Below are 20992 nucleotides of genomic sequence, written 5' to 3' on the forward strand. Positions count from 1 at the left end.
TAGGGGAATATATATGTTAAAGACACCATGGGGTACCATAAGCAAAACCCAGGATGTGGGAAATTCTTTAGGACAAAAGGTCTAGTTTTTTTAAGAACACACACAGACACACACACACACAGAAAACCTATAAAACAAGAGGAATTTAAAAGACCTATCAGCCGAATGCAATATGTGAGATATGTTTGGATCCCTATTTCAACAATCCTACCATAAACAAGAATATTTATAAGAAAATCAGAGAAACTTGAACACTTAATGAATCCTTGATGATATTAAACAATTATTCTTTAAAAATTTTAGGTGTGAAAATGGTGTTACGATTTTTTTAAAGTCCTATGTTCTAGAGACACATTTTTAAGTATTTACAGAATGTGATTTGATATCTGAGATATTGAAATGATCTGATTTGACGGCTTCGATTTGTTTAAGCAACCTCATCTGCAGAACTGGAGAGAGCTGAAGAGGGTACAGACAAAACAAAATTGACCTCTACTGATAATAATTGAAGTTGGTGATGGATACATGGGAGCTAATTTTACTATTTTATTTTTGTATATGTTTGAAATTTTTCTTTTTAATATTTTTATTAAAAATATCTCACTCAACATCACTGATAATCAGGGAAAAGTAAATCAAAACTATACTAAGATATCACCTTACACCTGTTAGAATGGCTATAACAACCATGACAAAAAATAACAAATGTTGGAGAGGATGTAGAGAATCCTCATACACTGCTGCTGGGAATGCAAACTTGTGCAGCCACCATGGAAAACAGTATGGACATTTCTCAAAAAATTAAAAATAGAAATACCAGATGACCCAGCCGTCCCACTACTAGGTATCTATCCAAAGAACTTGAAATCAACATTACAAAGAGATTTATGCACCCCTATGTTCACTGTAGCATTATTCACAAGAGCCAAGATGTGGAAGCAACCCAAGTGCCCATCAACTAATGATTGGATAAAGAAGATGTGGTGTACATATATACAACAGAATACTACTCAGCCATAAAGCATGACAAAATCGTCCCATTTGCAACCACATGGATGGGACCTTGAGGGTATTATGTTAAGCGAAATAAGCCAGATAGAGACAGACAAACTTCATATGATCCCACTCATATGTGGAAGATAAACACATGTACAAAGAGAACTATTTACTGGTTACCAGGGGGAAGGGGAGTGCAGTGTGGGCACAATGCGTGAAGGGGCACATATATACAGTGACTAACAAATAATAATGTACAACTGAAATTCCACAAGGTTGTAAACTATCATAACCTCAAGAAAAAAAAATCTGCCAGAAAAACCCCTGCAGTATTTAGAAGCAAACATAACAACAGAGGTGCAAGATCTTCATGGAGAAAATTATAAATTCTTAGTGAACCACATCAAAGAAAATCTAACTAAATGAAGAGAAGAAAATATTCATGCATAAGAGGACAACATATTTTAAGATTATTAATTTTCTCCAAACTGATCTACAATTCCTATGCAACTCCAATCAAAATCGCTAGAAGATTTTAATGAAAATTGACAGACATTCTAAAATTCATATGGAAGACGGTAACACAGCCAAGACAATAAGGTGAATGGACTAATGAATGCACAGACAAACTGACCAATGGATAGAAGAGAGAGTCAAGAAATAAACCCACGCACATATTAAAACGTGTTATATGACAGAGGTGGCATTTCAGGGCAGTGAGGAAATGAAAGGCTATATAATAAACGGTGCTGGGACAACTGGTTATTTGGGAAACCAACGAAATTAGATTCCTTACTTCATTCCACGCACAAAATCCATTCCAAGAGGCTAAAGAACAAATATCAAAGGCATAAATTTAAAATATAAAGAGCACTATTAAAAAGAAGAAAGGGTTGACAAAATTGATCATAATTAAAATTATAAACTTCTAGACATTAAAAGATCCCATAAAGTTTAAAAAAAATAATACTCCAGATTGGGAGAAGGTATCAATAACACACATAAACTGACAAAAAATCAGGATCCAAAACATACAAAAAAAATCTTGAAATCAATATGGAAAATGCAAACAACCTAAAAATAATTTCAAAGAAAAAAACGATATGGTCAATAAGCGTATGAAAAAGAGGCTCAACCTCATTAGAAATGAAGGAAATGAAAATTAAGATCACAAGGAGACACCACTTTACACCCAGTAAATAGACAAAAATGTAAAAGTCTCATACGAAGTCCTAGGAGGGAGACCATCAGGAACTCATATACAACGCAATGTACAAAGACGTGGGAACTAGCTTGACATTCTCCAGTCAGGCTGAAGATTGAACCTGACTCCGTGACTAGGCAATCCTAATCGTAGCAAGTCTTGCATATGGGCACCAGAAGTTATGAATAAGAACGTTAGTATTTAAAAAAAGGGAAACTATACAAAGTCCTTGATCTGAATGAATAAAGTAATATTTATCATTTATATCATATCTTCCCACAATGAAATACAAAGATAAAACTGAACTACATGCAACAATATAGAAGAATCTTAAAGACAATGTTGGGTAAAGAAAAAAGTTGCAGAAAAATGTGTGTGGTATGAACCTACTTTTATAAAGTTCAAAAATAAGCAAAACATACTGTAATAAAATATCTTAAAACTTTAAAATTAAAATTTAAATGATGCAGTAAAAAAATAAGACCAAAAATTCAGGATAGTGGGGGGGAAAAGAAGAATGGAGTAAGGAAGAAATACTTAGGTAAATGAACGGTACTGATGATGGTCAATTATTAAGAATTACTTAAGTTGGGTAGTGGATTTGAGGGTGTTGATTTTACTTGTACCCTTCATAACTTACGTATATGTAACAATTTTTTACTTTTTATGTCAAAAATTACATAATAAAAATTCAATATTAAACTATGGTGACATATCTAAAACAGTGTAATCATGGAAGCCAAATCAATGGAATGGAATAGGAAGTCATAACAACAGACTAGGATGGTCTGTTCCTGAATTGGTGGAGCAGCTCCTCTCAGATGGACTAGCCTGCTGATAATAACTATAAGCTCTAGACAAAACATTAAAACTATCTAAAGGCACTGGAGAGTGTCGAAAAGCAGGCAGAAACTGGATGAAGCCAACACTTATCAAGAGTGAATGGCTCCGGGTGCATTTCCTGTTTCCAATGCTTTTCAAGGAAAGGTAGGCCACATTGGTAAGCAGGGTCCAAGCTACATCCAAGCTTATAGTCCAAGCTAAAACTCAGAGATCCACAGCCTCGCTGCATTGAAGAACCAGAGGGAAAAGATCTGAGCCACCACACAGTAGCTGGAAAGTTAGGGGAAATTCACAGAAAGGAGAGAACCACAGGGAGAAAATCTCCAAGTTATGTGTATAAACTTTGCCCAAAGCTCTGGCTGACCCCTGAACTACACATTGAGAGGTGTGGCCCATGTCCTCCCACTGCCACAAATGTGGGCGGAGGTTGTGACTGCTTTATCCAATAAAGTTAAGGGAAGCTGTGATTTTTAATACTACGTCATTAAGGCCACGCAGGTGCCATCTTATTCATTGGAAACACTCACTCGGAGTCCTGAGCCACTCTGATGCCACAGCACTGGAAAGGGCGGGTCCTAGCTAAGACCAGCGTGTCAACCCGCCCCACTACCCTCTAGCAGAATACTACCAACTGACCACATGAAACGGCCTAGTCCTGCCTGAATTCCTGAATTGTGAGGTTTAATGAAATGGTTATTGTTTTCAAACACTACTTTGGGACAGCATGCAATGCAGGAACAGATGACCAGAAGTAAATAGGTGGCTTACTACAAATAAATAGCAGGCAAATTCTTCAACAATCAAATATAACAGACATGACAAATACTTAGATTCCCCTACAAAATTAATTCTATTAGTTCTTTTTTCTCTAAGCTTTTTTCTTTCCTTTACAGAAGAAGAAACAAGTTTGACATATTTATAGTCTAATTACCTAACAAAATAGTAAAGTAACATTGGAGAGGTAGGGGCATTATATACATACTAATTATTTACTTAAGGAGGAATTCTGAGATTCAATGAAACCTTCCAAGTTAAAGATTTTCCAAATTCCATACTAACTATATCTTTGAATGTTTCTAACCCACAGGTAGTTTCTGATTCATAATGAAGAAGATAATTCAAAGCAAAGTGTCTTCTTCTCTAGCCACTAGAGAAGAAAGGATTTCCTAAGCGGAATTTGATTTTACGCTTTTCTCCTTAAGTCAGACATGTCCTTCCACTCTTCTACTCTGCAGATAGGAAAGGCAGGATCCTGGACTTGAATTCACCAAGCAGAAGTGTTCTAAAAAGAAACCTCCCTCCTCTGAGAGCTTACTCCTTCCTTCCACTCAGACCCAGCAGTTCCGCTCACGGAAAGAAGGAATATGGCACTGGAAGCAGGTGCAGGGGGGTGGGAGGCACGAAGAAGCCCATCGCAGCATCTTCCTGTGGACACTGGCGAAAGGAACTTGAACAAGCATCCTGAACAGAAGCAAAGGCCCTTCACCTAAACCACAAAAGCACAGCTCTGTTTTAATTAGTTCCTCACTCTTAGACTGCTGTGTCTCAAATTATGACAAAGTTTTTTAGATCCCAGTTGAATTTATTGCAGCCCCTGGTTAAACACAAATACTAAACAAGTAAAAAGTAAGAACACACCCCACAGAGCTACTGCCTCATTAGTACATTTCTCCCCCCTAAATTTTCACTTTAAGAAAAATAATGTTCTCCAGTTCACAGAGCAGTGAGAAACTACACAGCCAAGATACACAATAAACCACATTATTTAGGGTCAAGAGTGAAATGATGAAAAGGGATGGAATGCTGGTGATAATATTCAATACCTTTCATCACCAGTACGAGGCCTTTTAGCCTGCTTAAGACAGGAGTACTAAAGAGCAAATTATATTTAAGGAAAAAATGCTGACAGCTCATCAATTGATTTTCAATGAAAATGCTAAAAAAATTAATAAAGAAGTTAAGCTGCTGAAATACAGTTTCGCCAATTAGCTTAATGTCAGAGAATTCTAATTAGGCGTCCTGAGATTGCTATTTAGTGTTTAAGCCTTCAGAGTGCCAAATTCTCCTTTTCACACAAACTGGTTGCAAAATTAAAGACATTAGGCAGCCTTAATTACATTATCAAAACAGCTGGGATTAGGCAATCTCTGAAGTCAAGACGGCATTCTTTTGTCACAGGGTGGAAATCCCTGGCTTTCCAGGGTGCCGGATTTTTGGTGCCGTTCCATATCTCACCCATACAAAGCAAGCTGAATTAGAAACAAAAAATTTGCGGACAAAGAATAGAGTAATGCTCAGCAAATAATGAACACATTACCGAAAAAGAAAAGGTAGGTGAAAAGATTAAGCCTGAAATCGGTAGGTTTTGCTAACACCTCTACTGGCGGCTGGCCTGCCAGCCCTCTGGTGGCAGCAAGACTGAGGGAAAGCTCTGTGAACCTGCTTGGCCATGGGATACAGCTCTGTTATCTAAAGCTGAAGCACATTTATACTCTCTCATCCCATGGGGTGTGAAATTAGCAGCTATTGTTTTTACACATTTTTGCCAACACAATGCCTTTTATGTCTTTACATTGTTTATAAAGCGATGTTTTCTTGCACATGGGAACACTCTTTCTAATTCTAATTTTTTAAGCAACAGGATAGTCTCTCCATTCCTCTCCCCTCTCCCGACTCCACTCCTTATTCCTCTAAACAACTAATGTTTTTTTAATGGACTCATTTAACAGCATGTTTTTTTCCAAGTAAGAAACTGTAAAAATTGAGATTGATGGTAGTGAGGATACCCATAATCCCCTGAAGAGTGATCAATCTGAAGGTGGCCAAAAACCCACCAGCTGGCATCAGCCATTAACCAAACAGAACATCCCCAGTAGTTAAGACACAAACTTTTCCCCAAAATCTACATTGCTACCATTTTTTAATTCTAGTTTTTAAATTTCAGTTGTGGTAATATCTGCTATCACCCTAGCCATGATCATCTGTCATCTGGAATATTGCCACAGCCTCCTAACGGGTCCATTCCTGTCCTATTTATCTCCAGCTCAGATCTTTCTAAACTGTAAATCGGATCACGTCACTTCCCTGAGTAAAACTCTCCAGTGGTTTTCCACTGCATGTGAAATGAAATCCAAAACCCTTTCCGAGACCTACACACTAGATCTCCATTGTCCTCTCTCAGCACCCCCACACCTCAGGCCCTCCAGCCACACCGACCCTCTTCCAGTCCCTCCAGTCCAGCACCTGCCTGGGGACGTACGTGCTTGTGTGCGTCTCTTGCTGGACAGCAGTTCCCGACATTATGTGAGACCGGCTTCTCCTCATCAAAGTCTCAGACAGAATGTCTGAGGGCTCAGTTTAAAATGTATCACCTTTGCAAAGAGATCTTTTGTGACCATCCTGACAAAAGTAACATCCCTTACCTCCACCAACACCCCAACGCCCTAACACGAACCTAACTTTGGTTTTCCTTAAACACGTAGGACCATCTAATATTATCACATTTATTTACTGTTCACTTGTTCATTGTTTGTCTCTCCTACCAAAATGCACTCGAGAGCAGAAGCTTCACCAAGGCTCATTCACCACTGTGTCTCTGGTGCATGGTACTTTATCTGGGGATAGAGAGATGAATACAAATGGTTCCTACCTCAATGAGCTTACAGTCTAAAGGGGGAGAGAAGCACGTGGGTCAAGAATTATATAGTAATTCAGCATGCCAATAAAGACTTGAACAAAGTACCAGTGGCATTGGGAAGACAGAGCAACTAACTACTCATGGGGTTCACAGATGGTTTCAGAGAGAGCGACTTAAAGAACGATGAATGGGTAGGAGCTCCTCATTAAGGGGAAGGTGAGGGGCGTTTAAGGGATGAGGGAGGGGCAACTTAGGTAGAAGTCATGACTCAAAGGCATGGAAGGATGAAAGAGCATCATGGTGTGGTTGGGAAGATGTAAGTGGCTCGCACTGGCATGAGATGAGGCTGGAAAGGCGCACAGGGGCAAGATCATCAAGGAGCCCACAAGCCCTGCTAAAGAGTCTACAGTTCATTCTATAGAGCAAACCGCATTTACGAATTCCACAGCGGAGTTTCAGGGGAAGGGCAAGCAGGCAGATTAAAAGCCCTTACAGTCCCCCTCAACCAGAGAAGCTTTTATGCTTTAATATTGGGATTCTGAGTAAGAGTGCATGCTTTACAAACCTCGAAACCCACATTTGAAGCTCAGGCCTGCTGAGGGATGCTCCTGGGAAATGGATCTGTGTTTGGACCCAACCTTACAGGAAATGCTCAGGGTGTGTTGGAGTTGCTTTGCACCAGATGAATAGGCAGGCACCTGGTCAGAACCTCAAGAAGAGACAGATGGCAGGGGCAGCTAAGGATCAGAGAAGGTGCGTGGAAGATTCAAACATACACTGCTGTGGTCACTCAAGTTGATTTGGGACATGTAAATATTTGCTTTATGAGTCTTAATATCCAAACACACATACACATTTATATAGTCTTGTATGCATGAAATTTTTCATAACTGAAAAGCACATACACAAAAACAGGCATATGTCAATTTCTGAGGCAACACACACCTTTAACTGATTAAATCCCCCCTTAAGTAAGAGGCCTTGGCAGTACAGGCAGATCTCGTTTCACTGCACTTCGCTTCACTGTGCCTCATAGATACTGTGTTTTTTACAAGACCCTCCACCAGCAAACGGATTATGACTTGCTGAAGGCTCGGATGATGGTTAGCATTTTTTAGCAATGAAGCATTTTTTAATTAAGGTGTGTACCTTGTTTTTTGAAACATAATGCTATTGCACACTTAACAGACTACAGTATAATGTAAACATAACTTTTATACGCACTGGGACCAAAAAATTTGTGTGACTTGCTTTACTGCAGTGGTCTAGAACCCAAACCACAATATCTCTGCGGCATCCCTGTAATGGCCAAGCGACATTCACAGACATACTGCTTTGAATATCTGTTTCGTACCAACGAGGACAAATCAATCCTTTATATGATTTGTTCTAAAATTACAAAGCCTGACTCCAAACTCACCCCTGACAAAGGACCCAGACAAAGGGCCACAACACTTAGCATAAATTCACACATAGGCCTCACTGTCTGCAAGCCAAGAGTTTCCAATGGTATAACTTCAAAATGCCAGTCGATAAAGATATTTGTATATGCATAGGGTGTCTCTGGAAGGACAGAGGAGAGAAAAGGAAAAGTGGCTGTTACTGGGGAGAGGAACCTGAGGACTGGGTCAGGTAACTTATAATTGAAATATTTTTACTATATGTTATTTTTGAAAACCATTTTTCACCATATATTATGATTTTATTTTAACATATCTGCTATTTTATAATGTTTAATTTATTGTTACATTATTTTTTTTAATTAAAAATACTTGTTTAAATTGGGAAGACCACCACGAGAAAGGCAAAAGGAGCACCTTGCAGCCCAGCTATGACTGAAAGAACTAAAGAGTTTCAGCTACTTACTGCAAGGAGACAGGAAGTTAACTGCCTTAAAACATGCAAAAAGAACAGAACGTTCTTCAGAGGAATAAAACAGAATCCAGAGTCCCTACAACTCATCAGTCATGATGTCCATCTGGATACAATTCAAGATTACTAGACACATGAAGAAATAGGAAAAAATGACCTATACTCAAGAGAAAAGCTAATCAAGAGACTGATCCAAAGATGACTGAGATGTTGGAATCAGCAGACCAGGAATCTAAAGAAGCTATTAAAATTAAGGATCTAAATAAAAATATGATTGTGATGAATCAACAAACAGCAAATCTCAGCAGAGAAACAGAAGATATAAAAAACACCCACATGAAATTTCTAGAACTGCAAAATATAATATCTAAACTAAGAAAATTAACTGGATGAGTGTAAGAGCATATTAGAAACGACATAAGAAAAAGTGAACCTGAAAGTAGACCAATAGAAATTATCCAACCTAAGGAAGAGAACAAAATTTTTTTAAAAAAATGAACAGAGCCTTAATAGCAAAGAGTATAACAGTATAATTTGAGTCAGAAGGAGAAGAGAATATAGTACAAAAAAGATACTTGAAGAAGTAAAGCCCAAACATTTCCCAGATTTGGTGAAAGAAATAAATGTACAGATTTAAGAACTGAGTGACCCCTAAGTAGGACATCAACAGAGACCACTGCACCAAGGCACTTCTTTAAAACCAAAAATAGAGAGAAAATACCAAAAGCAGCCAGGTCTACGTTCTAGCTCTTTGATTGAAAGGTAATTTCTGACTTAAATGCTGAAATATGAAGTTTCAAAGACTTTTAGACACTTGCTACCCAGGTGAAAGGGATACATGCTCTCAAAATAAGATAGAATTTATCAGGTAAGACTTAAAACGAGATTAGAGACATCCTCACTAACCCACTGCTACATGTCACCAAAAAAAGTGGGGGGATTGTTTACTTGTTTATTGCCTATCTCACTAGACTATAAGTTCTAAGAGAAAAGGGACCTTTGAATCTCTTATTCCCACTATGTACCAAGTTCCTAGGATTCTGCCTGGCACATGATAGGTGTTTAATAAATATTTGTTAATTGAAGAATTGATATTACTTAAAGTCATACTTCACTTCCTACATTACGCAAAATGAGGGTAAACATTTCCACAAAGATATAATACAGGTAACATACTATTAACAAAAAATTAAGACAGAGTTTTCATAGTCAAAGAAACTCAAGACAAAGAGATAGTAAGTTATGTGTGAAATATTTATGCTTCAAATATATGCAACCTATATTCCATTCAACTCTCTTCCTTCTATCTAAAGTGAATATCAAATTAATTTTTATTGAATAAAAGAAGATTTCCAACAGGAAATAATTAAATCACCTGTCCTGCCAACTCCAATCGCTTGTTACCATAATAGTCTCTGTCGTCAACTTTATTATCTCCTTGGGCCAGAATTACTCTTCGCACCATCACTGCAGTATAGATACATTTCGCTCGGAAATTGAATTCTTTAACCTGTAATTCAGAAATTAGAGAAAATTTTTGAGACAATGCACATGAAAATTTAAGGTGCCTCCAGAAAAGAACCATTGTTATAATATTTAAATAAGAAAATAATGAATTGTTACGATTCTACCTATTCAAAATAACTCAATTAGTCTATAAACTTCCTGAGAGCTGAGATGGTGACTTTTCATCTTTGTACTCACTACCTGTGGTAGCTTTTCTTCAAAGATGACCATGATCAACTCCTTCCCTCCCTATATGTTTCATGCCGCTCCTTCATTAAGAGGTAGAGTCCATCACCCATTTTGGGTTGGCCTATAAACTAGCAGGCTCCACTTCCTTTCTCTTAAACTACTGAAGCACCATGTGAGACGTCCAGGACACTCCGCTGGGAAGAGAGGGCCTACTTGGAAAACACTGAAGAGCCACAGACATGATGAAGAAGCCACCTTGGACGTCCAGCCCGGGTGAGCCTTTGGATGACTCCAGCCTCAGCTGCTATCTGTCTGCAACCCGATGAGAACTCCCTTCCACCACTGGTGAGCCCAGTCAAACCACAGAACCATGAGAGATAGCAATAAACAGTTATCTTAAGCCATTAAGTTTTGGAAATGTTTGCTATACACCAATAGGTAACAGGAATAGTACTAAAAAATTGTCTGGCACTCAACAAATATCTATTGAAAGGATGAGTGGACTGATGAATGGATTTGCTACAAATATTCTATTCAATCTTCTCAAATCCTGAAATCCACATTAATGAATCTGGCCCAATCAGTAAGTTAAATCAGAACTGGTTAAATAATTGCACTGGTTTGTTTGGGGAGACAAAACCCTTAGGTAACTAAATTCTTTCTACACATTGAAAATGATGAGGTCTGAGAGTATGGCCTAAGCTTCTGCCAGTTCTAAAGAATATTTTATAGGCTTTTCTATAGAAGATTCATACTATAAAATTTCCATTTTACTTTCCTTAATCATTGAGTAAGATCCCAGTGAGACCCTATCAACCTTATCACTGTGACAGATCAATTCAGGGGATCTTGATTTAAAAGAACAACAGGAACCATTCTCCTTCACACAGTTTGTTGTTGCTGTTAAGGAATTACACTAAATAATACAGGATGTCAGAAATTCTGTACGTATTTCAAAAAGTTCATTCTCCTTCAAAGGAAGCTCCATTTCTTCTCTACGTCAATTTCTTCCCTTTCTATTACTGAGAACTTCGGAATGTGTTTAAAGAAACGTGTGAACTCTGGAATGTGGTAAAAGAAAAAGTAGCCCTAAAAGCTATGTTGTCATCTTGTACTCGCAAAACAATTACATCAACAAGACAGGTTGGAACAAATTTAGGTCTTTAAAAAGAAAAGTCTCTTGTCCATCCTCAAAAAAAAAAAACCAAAAAACTCACACCATAACAACAATTACCACAACACTGAGCCGAAAAACCCAGTCTCTAGACATTCTCATCGATGTTTACCCTCCATTCAGATACAGCTAATTTGCTTTTTTTCTGATCTTAATGTGGCAAGCTACATTAAACACGTAACTCTTTTAGTTGTATTTATCTTTCTTGTTAATGGAAAAAATGAAGCAAACTTTCATAACCAAATTTTCGACTTTTAACAAAGTCCATTTCACAATTTCACTTTGCGTAAATACTGGTAGATTCTCCCAAGACATTTATAAGCAGAAATAAATGTGGGTATTTATGGCAGCTATCCTGCTGAACTTTATAAGGCACTTGAACCGTCATTCATTTTACCCCTCTTTTTTAACTACCATATGCTGAAAAGTAAACTCTAGGTCTAAACTGAAAAAAATGAGTTAATACTTTTCCCATTTTTCTGATCCCACTGATGTGGAGAATAGAAACTCTCTAATCTAGTGGCTGACAGCACATTTTGGTAGAAGACCAATAATAGTTCAGACGTCCCTTTGTGGGATGTCAATCTGTGGATTACCTGAAAGAGGGAGAGAAAGAAGACCCACCAAATGAGCTTGGAACACTGAAACCGAATTTTGTCACCAAAACTCTGAGTCCTTTTAATACTACCTTAGAGGAAAGAGAGGTCTTAGGCATCCTGGGGAAATCCTTAGGCAGTGGTTTCCAAACTTTACTGAGCATCAGAATCCCTGGAAGGCTTGTTAGAACAGACTGCTGGGCCCCAGCCCCTGAGCGTCTGGTTCAGGCGGCCTCAAGGAGAGGCTAGGAACTTCTAACGAGTTCCCAGGTGATGCTGATACCACTCGTCTGAAAAATGCACTTTGAGATCAACTGCCTCCAAGGAACTGAGAGGCTGGGGTTCCAAGCCAAAGCCTCTGCAGGTCACCCTCAAGTACAAGTGCTGCGGGCTGCGAGTACCTGCCCATCTTTCTCCCTTAACGCAGACACCTCCAAACGAGTGCTTTCTAAATGTCAGTCATTCAGGTCCCGACATCATGATTATTGTCCTATCTCCTTAACACTTAAATTATTATTGACTTTCTATATTTTTAATCAATTTTAAACAGCTCATTTTTTTTATATGCCCTGCTCTTTATTTTTTTTTTTATTGAGCTATTGATAGGTTACAATCTTGTGAAATTTCAATTGTACATTAATGTTTGTCAGTCATGTTGTAGGTGCACCACTTCACCCTTTGTGCCCACCCCCCACCCCACCTTTCCCCTGGTATCCACTAAACTGTTCTTAGTCCATAATTTTAAATTCCTCATATAAGTGGAGTCATACACAGATTATCTTTCTCTCGCTGGCTTATTTCACTTAACATAATTCTCTCAAGGTCCATCCATGTTATTGCAAATGGAATGATTTTGTTCTGTTTTGCAGCTGAGTAGTATTCCATTGTATATATGTACCACATCTTCTTTATCCATTCGTCTGTTGCTGGACACTTAGGTTGCTTCCACGTCTTGGCTATTGTAAACAGTGCTGGAATAAACATTGGGGTGCATAGGACTTTTGGGATTGCTGACTTCAAGCTCATTGGATAGATACCCAGTAGTGGGATGGCTGGATCGTACGGTAGTTCTATTTTTAGTTTTTTGAGGAATCTCCATACTGTTTTCCATAGTGGCTGCACCAGTTTGCATTCCCACCAGCAGTGTATGAGGGTTCCTTTTTCTCCACAACCTCTCCAACATTTGTTGCTATTAGTTTTAGATATTTTTGTCATTCTAACGGGTGTAAGGTGATATCTTAGTGTAGTTTTGATTTGCATTTTCCTGATGATCAGCGATGATGAGCATCTTTTCATGTGCCTATTGGCCATCAGTATATCTTCTTTGGAGAAATGTCTGTTCATGTCTCCAGCCCATTTTTTGATTGGGTTGTTTGATGTTTTGTCATTGAGTTGTGAGAGTTCTTTATATATTATGGATATTAAGCCTTTGTCAGATACATGACTTGCAAATATTTTTTCCCAGTTAGTGGGTTGTTTTTTTGCTTCAATCCTGTTTTCATTTGCCTTGAAGAAGCTCTTTAATCTGATGAAGTCCCATTTGTTTATTCTTTCTATTGTTTCCCTTCTCTGAGAAGGCATGGTGTCCGAAAAGATCCTTTTAATACTGATGTCAAAGAGTGTACTGCCTACGTTTTCTTCCAGAAGCCTTATGGTTTCAGGTCTCACCTTTAGGTCTTTAATCCATTTTGAGTTTATTTTGGTGAATGGTGAAAAAGAATGGTCAATTTTCATTCTTTTACATGTGGCTTTCCAGTTTTCCCAGCACCATTTGTTGAAAAGACTTTCTTTTCTCCATTGTATGCCCTCAGCTCCTTTGTCAAAGATAAGCTGTCCATAGATGTGTGGTTTTATTTCTGGGCTTTCAATTCTGTTCCATTGATCTGTGCACCTGTTTTTGTACCAGTACCATGCTGTTTTGATTACTGTAGCTTTGTGGTATGTTTTGAAGTCAGGGATTGTGATGCCTCCCATTTTGTTCTTTTTTCTCAGGATTGCTTTAGAAATTCGGGGTCTTTTGTTGCCCCATATGAATTTTAGGATTCTTTGTTCTAATTCTGTAAAGAATGTCATTGGGATTCTGATTGGGATGGCGTTGAATCTGTAGATTGCTTTAGGTAGAATGGACATTTTAACTATGTTTATTCTTCCAATTCATGTACATGGAATGTCTTTCCATCTCCTTATGTCGTCATCCAATTCTCTCAGAAAGGCCTTGTAATTTTCATTATCTAGGTCCTTCACTTCCTTAGTTAAATTTACCCCAAGGTATTTTATTCTTTTTGCTGCGATTGTGAATGGAATTGTATTCTTGAGTTCTTTTTCTGTTGGTTCATTACTGGAGTATAGAAATGCTACTGATTTATGCAAATTGATTTTATACCCTGCAACTTTGCTGTAGTTGTTGATTACTTCTAACAGTTTTCCAATGGATTCTTTGGGGTTTTCTATATATAAGATCATGTCGTCTGCAAACAGTGAGAGTTTCACTTCTTCCCTCCCTATTTTAAACAGATCATTTTTAAGTAAGCTTCCTCCCTCAAAATAACACAAGATTCCAAATACCCCAAAATGGATTTTATAGGCTACTTGTATTTTCTCTAGTAAGTATATAATTATTTAAATAAAAATGTTCCTGTATTACCTAAAATCATCTCCAATATTACACTTAGGTAAATACTGTCCTAAACCATTCTGGAAAATGAAGGTCTTTTTCTTGGTTTATCTACTCTGGCTTTACTTCTCACTGAATTATGTACAACAAAACTTTTAAAATGGTAGTTTAGGCGTGCTGCAACCACATAAAAGTGCCAGTGTTTAACTTTATCAATTTAAGTAAAAAATGTCATTTTAGCCAGCATTCTATCAGCTAGGCTCTTTAATTAATCAAAAGTTCTCTTCAGTTATCACACAAAGGTAAGTGAGACCCTAAGAGAGACTCTATGGCCATTGTGGGGAGCTGAGAAGCCATGAGCTTTGTGTACATCGTGTCACTGAATCATCAGGACAACTCTGTCAGGAAGTGGTACTGGTTTCACTGCACAGATGAGAAAACTGAAGCTTAGAAAAGATAAGATTTGCCCAAAGTAAATCATCTAGGAGCAAGAAAGCAGGATTTGAACTCCTATCTCCCTGGCTCCAAAGCCCTTCTTATTTCCGCTACTCATTTTTGCTATTTGGAGTTTCAAACTGTTTTTCCAATCATCCAAAAAAGTTGAAAATTCGGTTCAGACCCAGCTTTAACATTAAGACTTTCTAATTCTTTGAATTAGATCAAGGATACACACAAACAAACGGCAGCCAAAGGGCAGAGGCAGAGACCCCCATTATTTGGCTAATAAGGTGTTCCAAAATAAGAAAACTGAATCTGAATGCTTTTAGGTGGTCACTGACCACTTCCACAGATCTCACAAGTTCTCATTATTTATAATCAGCCCCTGAAGGTAGAGTTTGCAATCCCTGAACTAAATCATTCATGAACAGAACACATGGTAACTTATCATTAACCAGCTATTTGATTGACAAGATAGTCTAACAAATAATTGTATGACTTAGAAAGAGTAGCATATCTATTAAATGGGAGTGGGGGAAGGATGGCTCTTGCCAACATGGCCCAACTGTTTGAAGTTAATAAAAAATAAACATTAAGCACTGGTTCAAGGGTCAGAAGATAAGATTCTAACCCTCTCTCTGACCACTAAGCAGCTGAGTGACAAGGCAAGTCATCTAGCTTGTCTGGACCTGAGCATCTTCACAGCAAGTGACGGAAGCTGGACAACGTGAACTCCAGAATCCAAGGTGTAGGAGACGAACCCATCCAGTATTTTAACAAGCATCTACGGTAGTGATGGTAACACAACAATGAGAATGCACTTAATGCCACAGAATGCTACACTTAAACATAGTAAATTTCATTTTATGTATATTTTACCACAATAAAAAAAAAAGCGTCCATACGGGCAAGGCACTGTAAGCTTACTTAAAAACATCTAAGATACCATCTCTGTCCTTCGAAACCATGAAATCTAGGAGTGGCGCTAATATATGTACAAATATAAAAAAATTATAATTTTAGATTGAAAGAAGAACCATGACAGAACAAAGAGGATCAGATGAAGATACAATACAGGAACCTTCTCTGAGTACAAACAAATTATTGATCATGGAAGATTATTTGCAGGGGGGGCAGTCCAGCCCTCTTTAGGATTCCCTTTTCTTAAGGAACTAGACTTTAAATAATGTAAACATGTATTCCAAATTCTTGAACAGAAACGCACGCACCCCACAATGACCATTATTCACAGTTGTAAAGGGGTTACTCACTGGTACATGGGTCAGGATGGTAGACGCCAGGAGCTCTCTTGCTTCTTCTATTTTGGTTTTCTTTGGTCCACCTCCCCACATCCTTTGCCTTCTTACTTTGTTCCCTATATATTTTAACGCCTATAAAAAACAGCATATATTATAATAATGTTTGAAGGACACCATCAGAGAGAATTTATTAAGCACCTACCCATACTTAAACACTACAAGCAAAAAAGACAAGAACACTGGTTATAGAGAAAGCTACACTGGGACTAGTCAAAAATCAACATTTAAGGGCCAGCCCTGGTGGCCTAGTGGTTAAGTTCAGCGTACTCTGCTTTAGTGGCCCAGGTTCAGTTCCTGGGTGTGGAACTACACCACTCTGTTTGCGGCCACACTGTGCTGGCAGCCCATGTACTAAAAAATAGAGGAAGACTGGCACAGATGTTAGCTCTGGGCGAATCTTCCTCAGCAAAAAAAAAATCAACATTTGTCATGAATCAATGACAAAATAGCAATACACTGGTTCCCTTTTTATTTTATAAAGTTTTCTTCCTATAAAATTGCTACATGAATACTGTAGGAAATTTAGAGAATAATTATACATAAATATATAAAAAAGTATAATATATATAAAGCAGCCATCAATCCTCCACCCAGAGAGACCCTAGACCACAGTGAACATCTTGGGGGAGTACTTTTCACCTTCAAAAAGGAATCATACCACGTAAGATCTCTATCCTGAAAGCTACAAACATTACTCAGAGAAAATAAAACCTGTATAAATTGAGAGTTATGTCAAGTTGCATTGACTGGAAGATTAATAGTGTTAAGGTGGCTTACTGTTAAAATTCTCTCCAAACTGACCAATAGATTCATCATAATTGCTAATTAGACTCCTGACAGGCTTTTTAAAAATCAAAAATTGACTCTAAAATTCTAGATTCTAAAATTTACACAGAAATGCAAAGACCTGGATCAGCTGAAACAATTTTGAGACAGAAAAGTTGGAGGATTTACCTCACCTCATTTCAATGATGAAACTACAGTAATGAAGACAGTGTGACACTGGCAGAGGATAAGACAAATAGATCAATAGAAGACAATAAAAACTCCAGAAATAAACCCACACTTTTATGGTCAACTTATTTTTTTTTAAAGTTATTTTGAATCAAAATTACACTAAGATTTAGCCTTCTTACCCATTAAAATGGCTAAAATAACCAAGACAAAAAATAACAAATATTAGAGAGGCTGTGGAGAAAAGGGAACCCTCATACACTGCTGGTGGGAATGCAAACTGGTGCAGCCACTCTGGAAAACAGTATGGACATTTCTCAAAAAATTAAAAATAGAAATACCGTATGACCCAGCCATCCCACTACTAGGTATCTATCCAAAGAACTTGAAATCAGCAATTCAAAGAGATTCATGCACCCTTATGTTCATTGCAGCATTATTCACAATAGCCAAGATGTGGAAGCAACCTAAGTGCCCATCGACTGATGACTGGATAAAGAAGACACGGTATATATACACAATGGAGTACTACTCAGCCATAAAAAAGCATAAAATCGTCCCATTCACAACAACATGGGTGGACCTTGAGGGTATTATGTTAAGTGAAATAAGGCAGATAGAGAAAGAGAAATTCTGTATGATTCCATTCATATGTGGAAGATAAACAAATACATGGACAAAGAGAACAGACTAGTGGTTACCAGGGGAAAGAGGGATGGAAGGTGGGCACAAAGGGTGAAGTGGTGCACCTATATTTTGACTGACAAATAATAAGGTATGACTGAAATTTCACAAGGTTGTAAACTATCATAACCTCAATAAAAAAAATTTAAAGAAAAAGGAAAGAAAAAAGTTATTTTATTAAGGTCATATTGTCTTATAACAATTTGTGTAAATTTCAGGTATACATTATTATATATCAGTTGATTTTTGATAAAAATGCCAAAGCAATTCAATGGGGAAGGGAAAGTCTTTTCAACAAGTGGTGTTGAAACAACTAAATGATCCATAAAGTAAAAAGCTAACCTCGACCCATACCTCACACCAAATAGAAAGTTAGTTTAAGGCAGATTTTAAACCTAAATGTAAAAACTAAAACTATAAAGCTTCTAGAAGAAAACATAGGAGAATATATTCCTGCCCTGGAGTAGGCAAAGCCTTCTTTAAATAGGACACATATATCAATAACCATAAAAGAAAAACAAATTTAAAAAACCTCTGATAATTAGATTTTGTAAAAATTTACAACTGCTCATTAAAAGCCACAGTTAAGAAAATGAATAGGGAAGTGATGGACTGGGAGAAAATACTCATAATACATAAATCTGACAAGCAGTTTATATCCAGGAGATAGATAGACAGATATTATACATATATATACATATTTTAAAAGGGACTCAAATTCAATAATAAAAAGACAAACAACTCACTAAGAAAAACAAGCAAAAGATTTGGACAGACATTTCACAAAGTAGGTTGATAAGCACATGAAAAAATGTCCAACATCATTAGTCATCAGAAATTCAAATTAAAACCACAATAAGATACCACCAAACACACACTAGAATGGCTAAAATTAAAAAGACTGACAACATCAATTGTTGGTGAGGACAAGAAGCAATCAGAACTTTCATTCACTGTTAGTGGGATTGCAAAATTGTACAATCACTTTAGAAAAATGTTTGGCAGTTCCAACTTCACAAAAGTTAAATACACTACTGCCTTTTGATCCAGCAATTCTGTTCCTGGTATTTATCCAAGAGCAATGCTAACCTGTCCAAGCAAAGACTTGTACAGGAATATTTGTAGCAGCTTTATTCATAACAGCCAAACAGTGACACAAACCACATGTTCATCAATAGGAAAACATAACTGTGGTACATTCATACAATGGAATACTACTCAGCAATATAAGGGAACAAACTACATGGATAAATGACATAAAAAGGAACAACTTGGATGAATCTCAGTATGCTCAGCAAAAGAAGTTAGACACAAAAATATATACACTGCAAAATTTCATATATATAAACTTCTAGAACAGGTAAAACTAATCTACGGTGAAAAAATCAGAATGGTGGGAAAAAAATTAGAGGGTGGAAGTGAAAACTGACTAGGAAGGGGTGTGAGGGAACTTTCTGGGGTAATGGAAATATTCTGTATCTTATAAAATTATGCAATTAAGATTTGTACATTTTGGTGTATAAGTTTTACCTAAAAAAATGAAATATTAAAAACTAATCAAGTAATGGGTGAGGAGTAGGTGGAGACAGATGGAACAAGAAAGGGAAAGTGTCTGCGATAGTTGAAGCTAGGTGTTAAGTACATGAGGGTTCATAACACTATTCCGTACACTTTGTATAATGTTGACATCTTTCCATAATAAAAAGTGGGTTTTTTTTTCTTCTCCCCAAATCCCCCCAGTACATAGTTGTATATTTTAGTTGTGGGTCCTTCCAGTTGTGGCATGTGGGATGCCCCCTCAGTGTGGCCTGATGAGCGGTGCCATGTCTGCACCCAGGATCTGGACCCATGAAACCCTGGGCCGCCGAAGCGGAGCGCGTGAACCCAACCACTCGGCCCCCATAAGAAAGTTTTTAAAGAAGAGGATCATGTGGTTCTTCTTATTTTGTAACAACAACAAAATGCCCTTTTTTTTTTTTCAACTGGCTTTCAGTGAAAAGAAAGGGCTAGGATCCCTGAATCTTTATCCTGGAATTCCTGTCCCGTTACCCACCTGGGAAATTTCCTATGCTTTAAAACCTAGATCAGGAATCACCTCCTCTCTGAAGCCTTTCCTAACTCCACTTCCGTTCCTCTGCTCGTTTAACTCTTTATGTATAAAGAATTGACTACTTTCATTTGTGTTCAGATCACACTGTATTTTAAGCACTATTTACACATGTCTCTCCTACTAGACCTTGCGGCATCTTTCGCTTTCATTCCTAACGACTAGTATAGTGCCCAGAACTGCATGGAACTCCCTGTGCTAACATTTGGATATGAACCCTAGGATCTTCCCCGTTAAAAGGCCAGCAGAGCATGAGACAAACTAGGTCTCTAAACACCACTGCTGCAGTGGCCTCGCAGTAAGTAACTGAATACAGCTAGTCAGCTGCTGCCGGCAGCCACACACAGATAGGCAGTTCCCTAAACCGAGTTGTCTTCATTAAATTTTGGTCTTCTAGTTCCCTTGGGAAAAAGGCTAAAAATTCTTCACTTCTTTTAGGAAGAATTAAAGGAACACAGGGCAGCCTAACATCCCTTCCAACATAGCAGAAAGTCACCTTTTCCCTGGATTACCTAACAATGTTGTCAGGGTTTCACAGTGTGAGGGCTGGGGTAAGAGCCAATGGATTCACAAACAAGCCAAGATGACACTCCTAGTGCATCGTATTCTCCCAAAAAGGTAATAAAGAATTTCCTCTCTAAACCAGAGCCCTCGGCAACAACGAAATGAAATGGACATGACCAACATACAGCAAATAGGCTTTGTGAGAAGGAGAAACGGAGGAGAGGCTGAAAAGGGAGACATTAAAAACAAATCAAAACACGGGTTTGAAGCACTGCACTAACGTGCCACATCATCGAAAGTTCTATGCCACGTCATCGAAAGTTCTATCGTATAAGATAAAGTCTACTCGCTACAT

The 20992-nt window shown here is 37.8% G+C and overlaps 1 protein-coding gene across 6 annotated transcripts in view; it reads right to left on the reverse strand.

Moving 5' to 3' along the window:
- Positions 1-20992, reverse strand: part of POLR3B (RNA polymerase III subunit B) — a 149010-nt gene that overhangs the window by 97363 nt on the left and 30655 nt on the right. For 5 of the 6 annotated variants that reach the window (XR_006886174.1, XR_006886175.1, XR_006886176.1 and 2 more), the window contains exons 11-12: positions 16341-16460; positions 9928-10062 (exon numbers count right to left, since the gene is read on the reverse strand). Coding sequence is in view for 3 of the 6 variants with exons in the window: in XM_046646478.1 (XP_046502434.1) it covers positions 9928-10062; positions 16341-16460 (255 nt within the window). In the remaining 3 variants the exon portion in view is untranslated. The remainder of the gene's footprint in view (positions 1-9927; positions 10063-16340; positions 16461-20992) is intronic. The other variant, XM_046646479.1, reaches the window with a different exon arrangement.

The sequence above is a fragment of the Equus quagga genome, chromosome 19, assembly GCF_021613505.1.
Source record: "Equus quagga isolate Etosha38 chromosome 19, UCLA_HA_Equagga_1.0, whole genome shotgun sequence".
In the NCBI taxonomy this organism is placed as follows: Eukaryota; Metazoa; Chordata; class Mammalia; order Perissodactyla; family Equidae; genus Equus; species Equus quagga.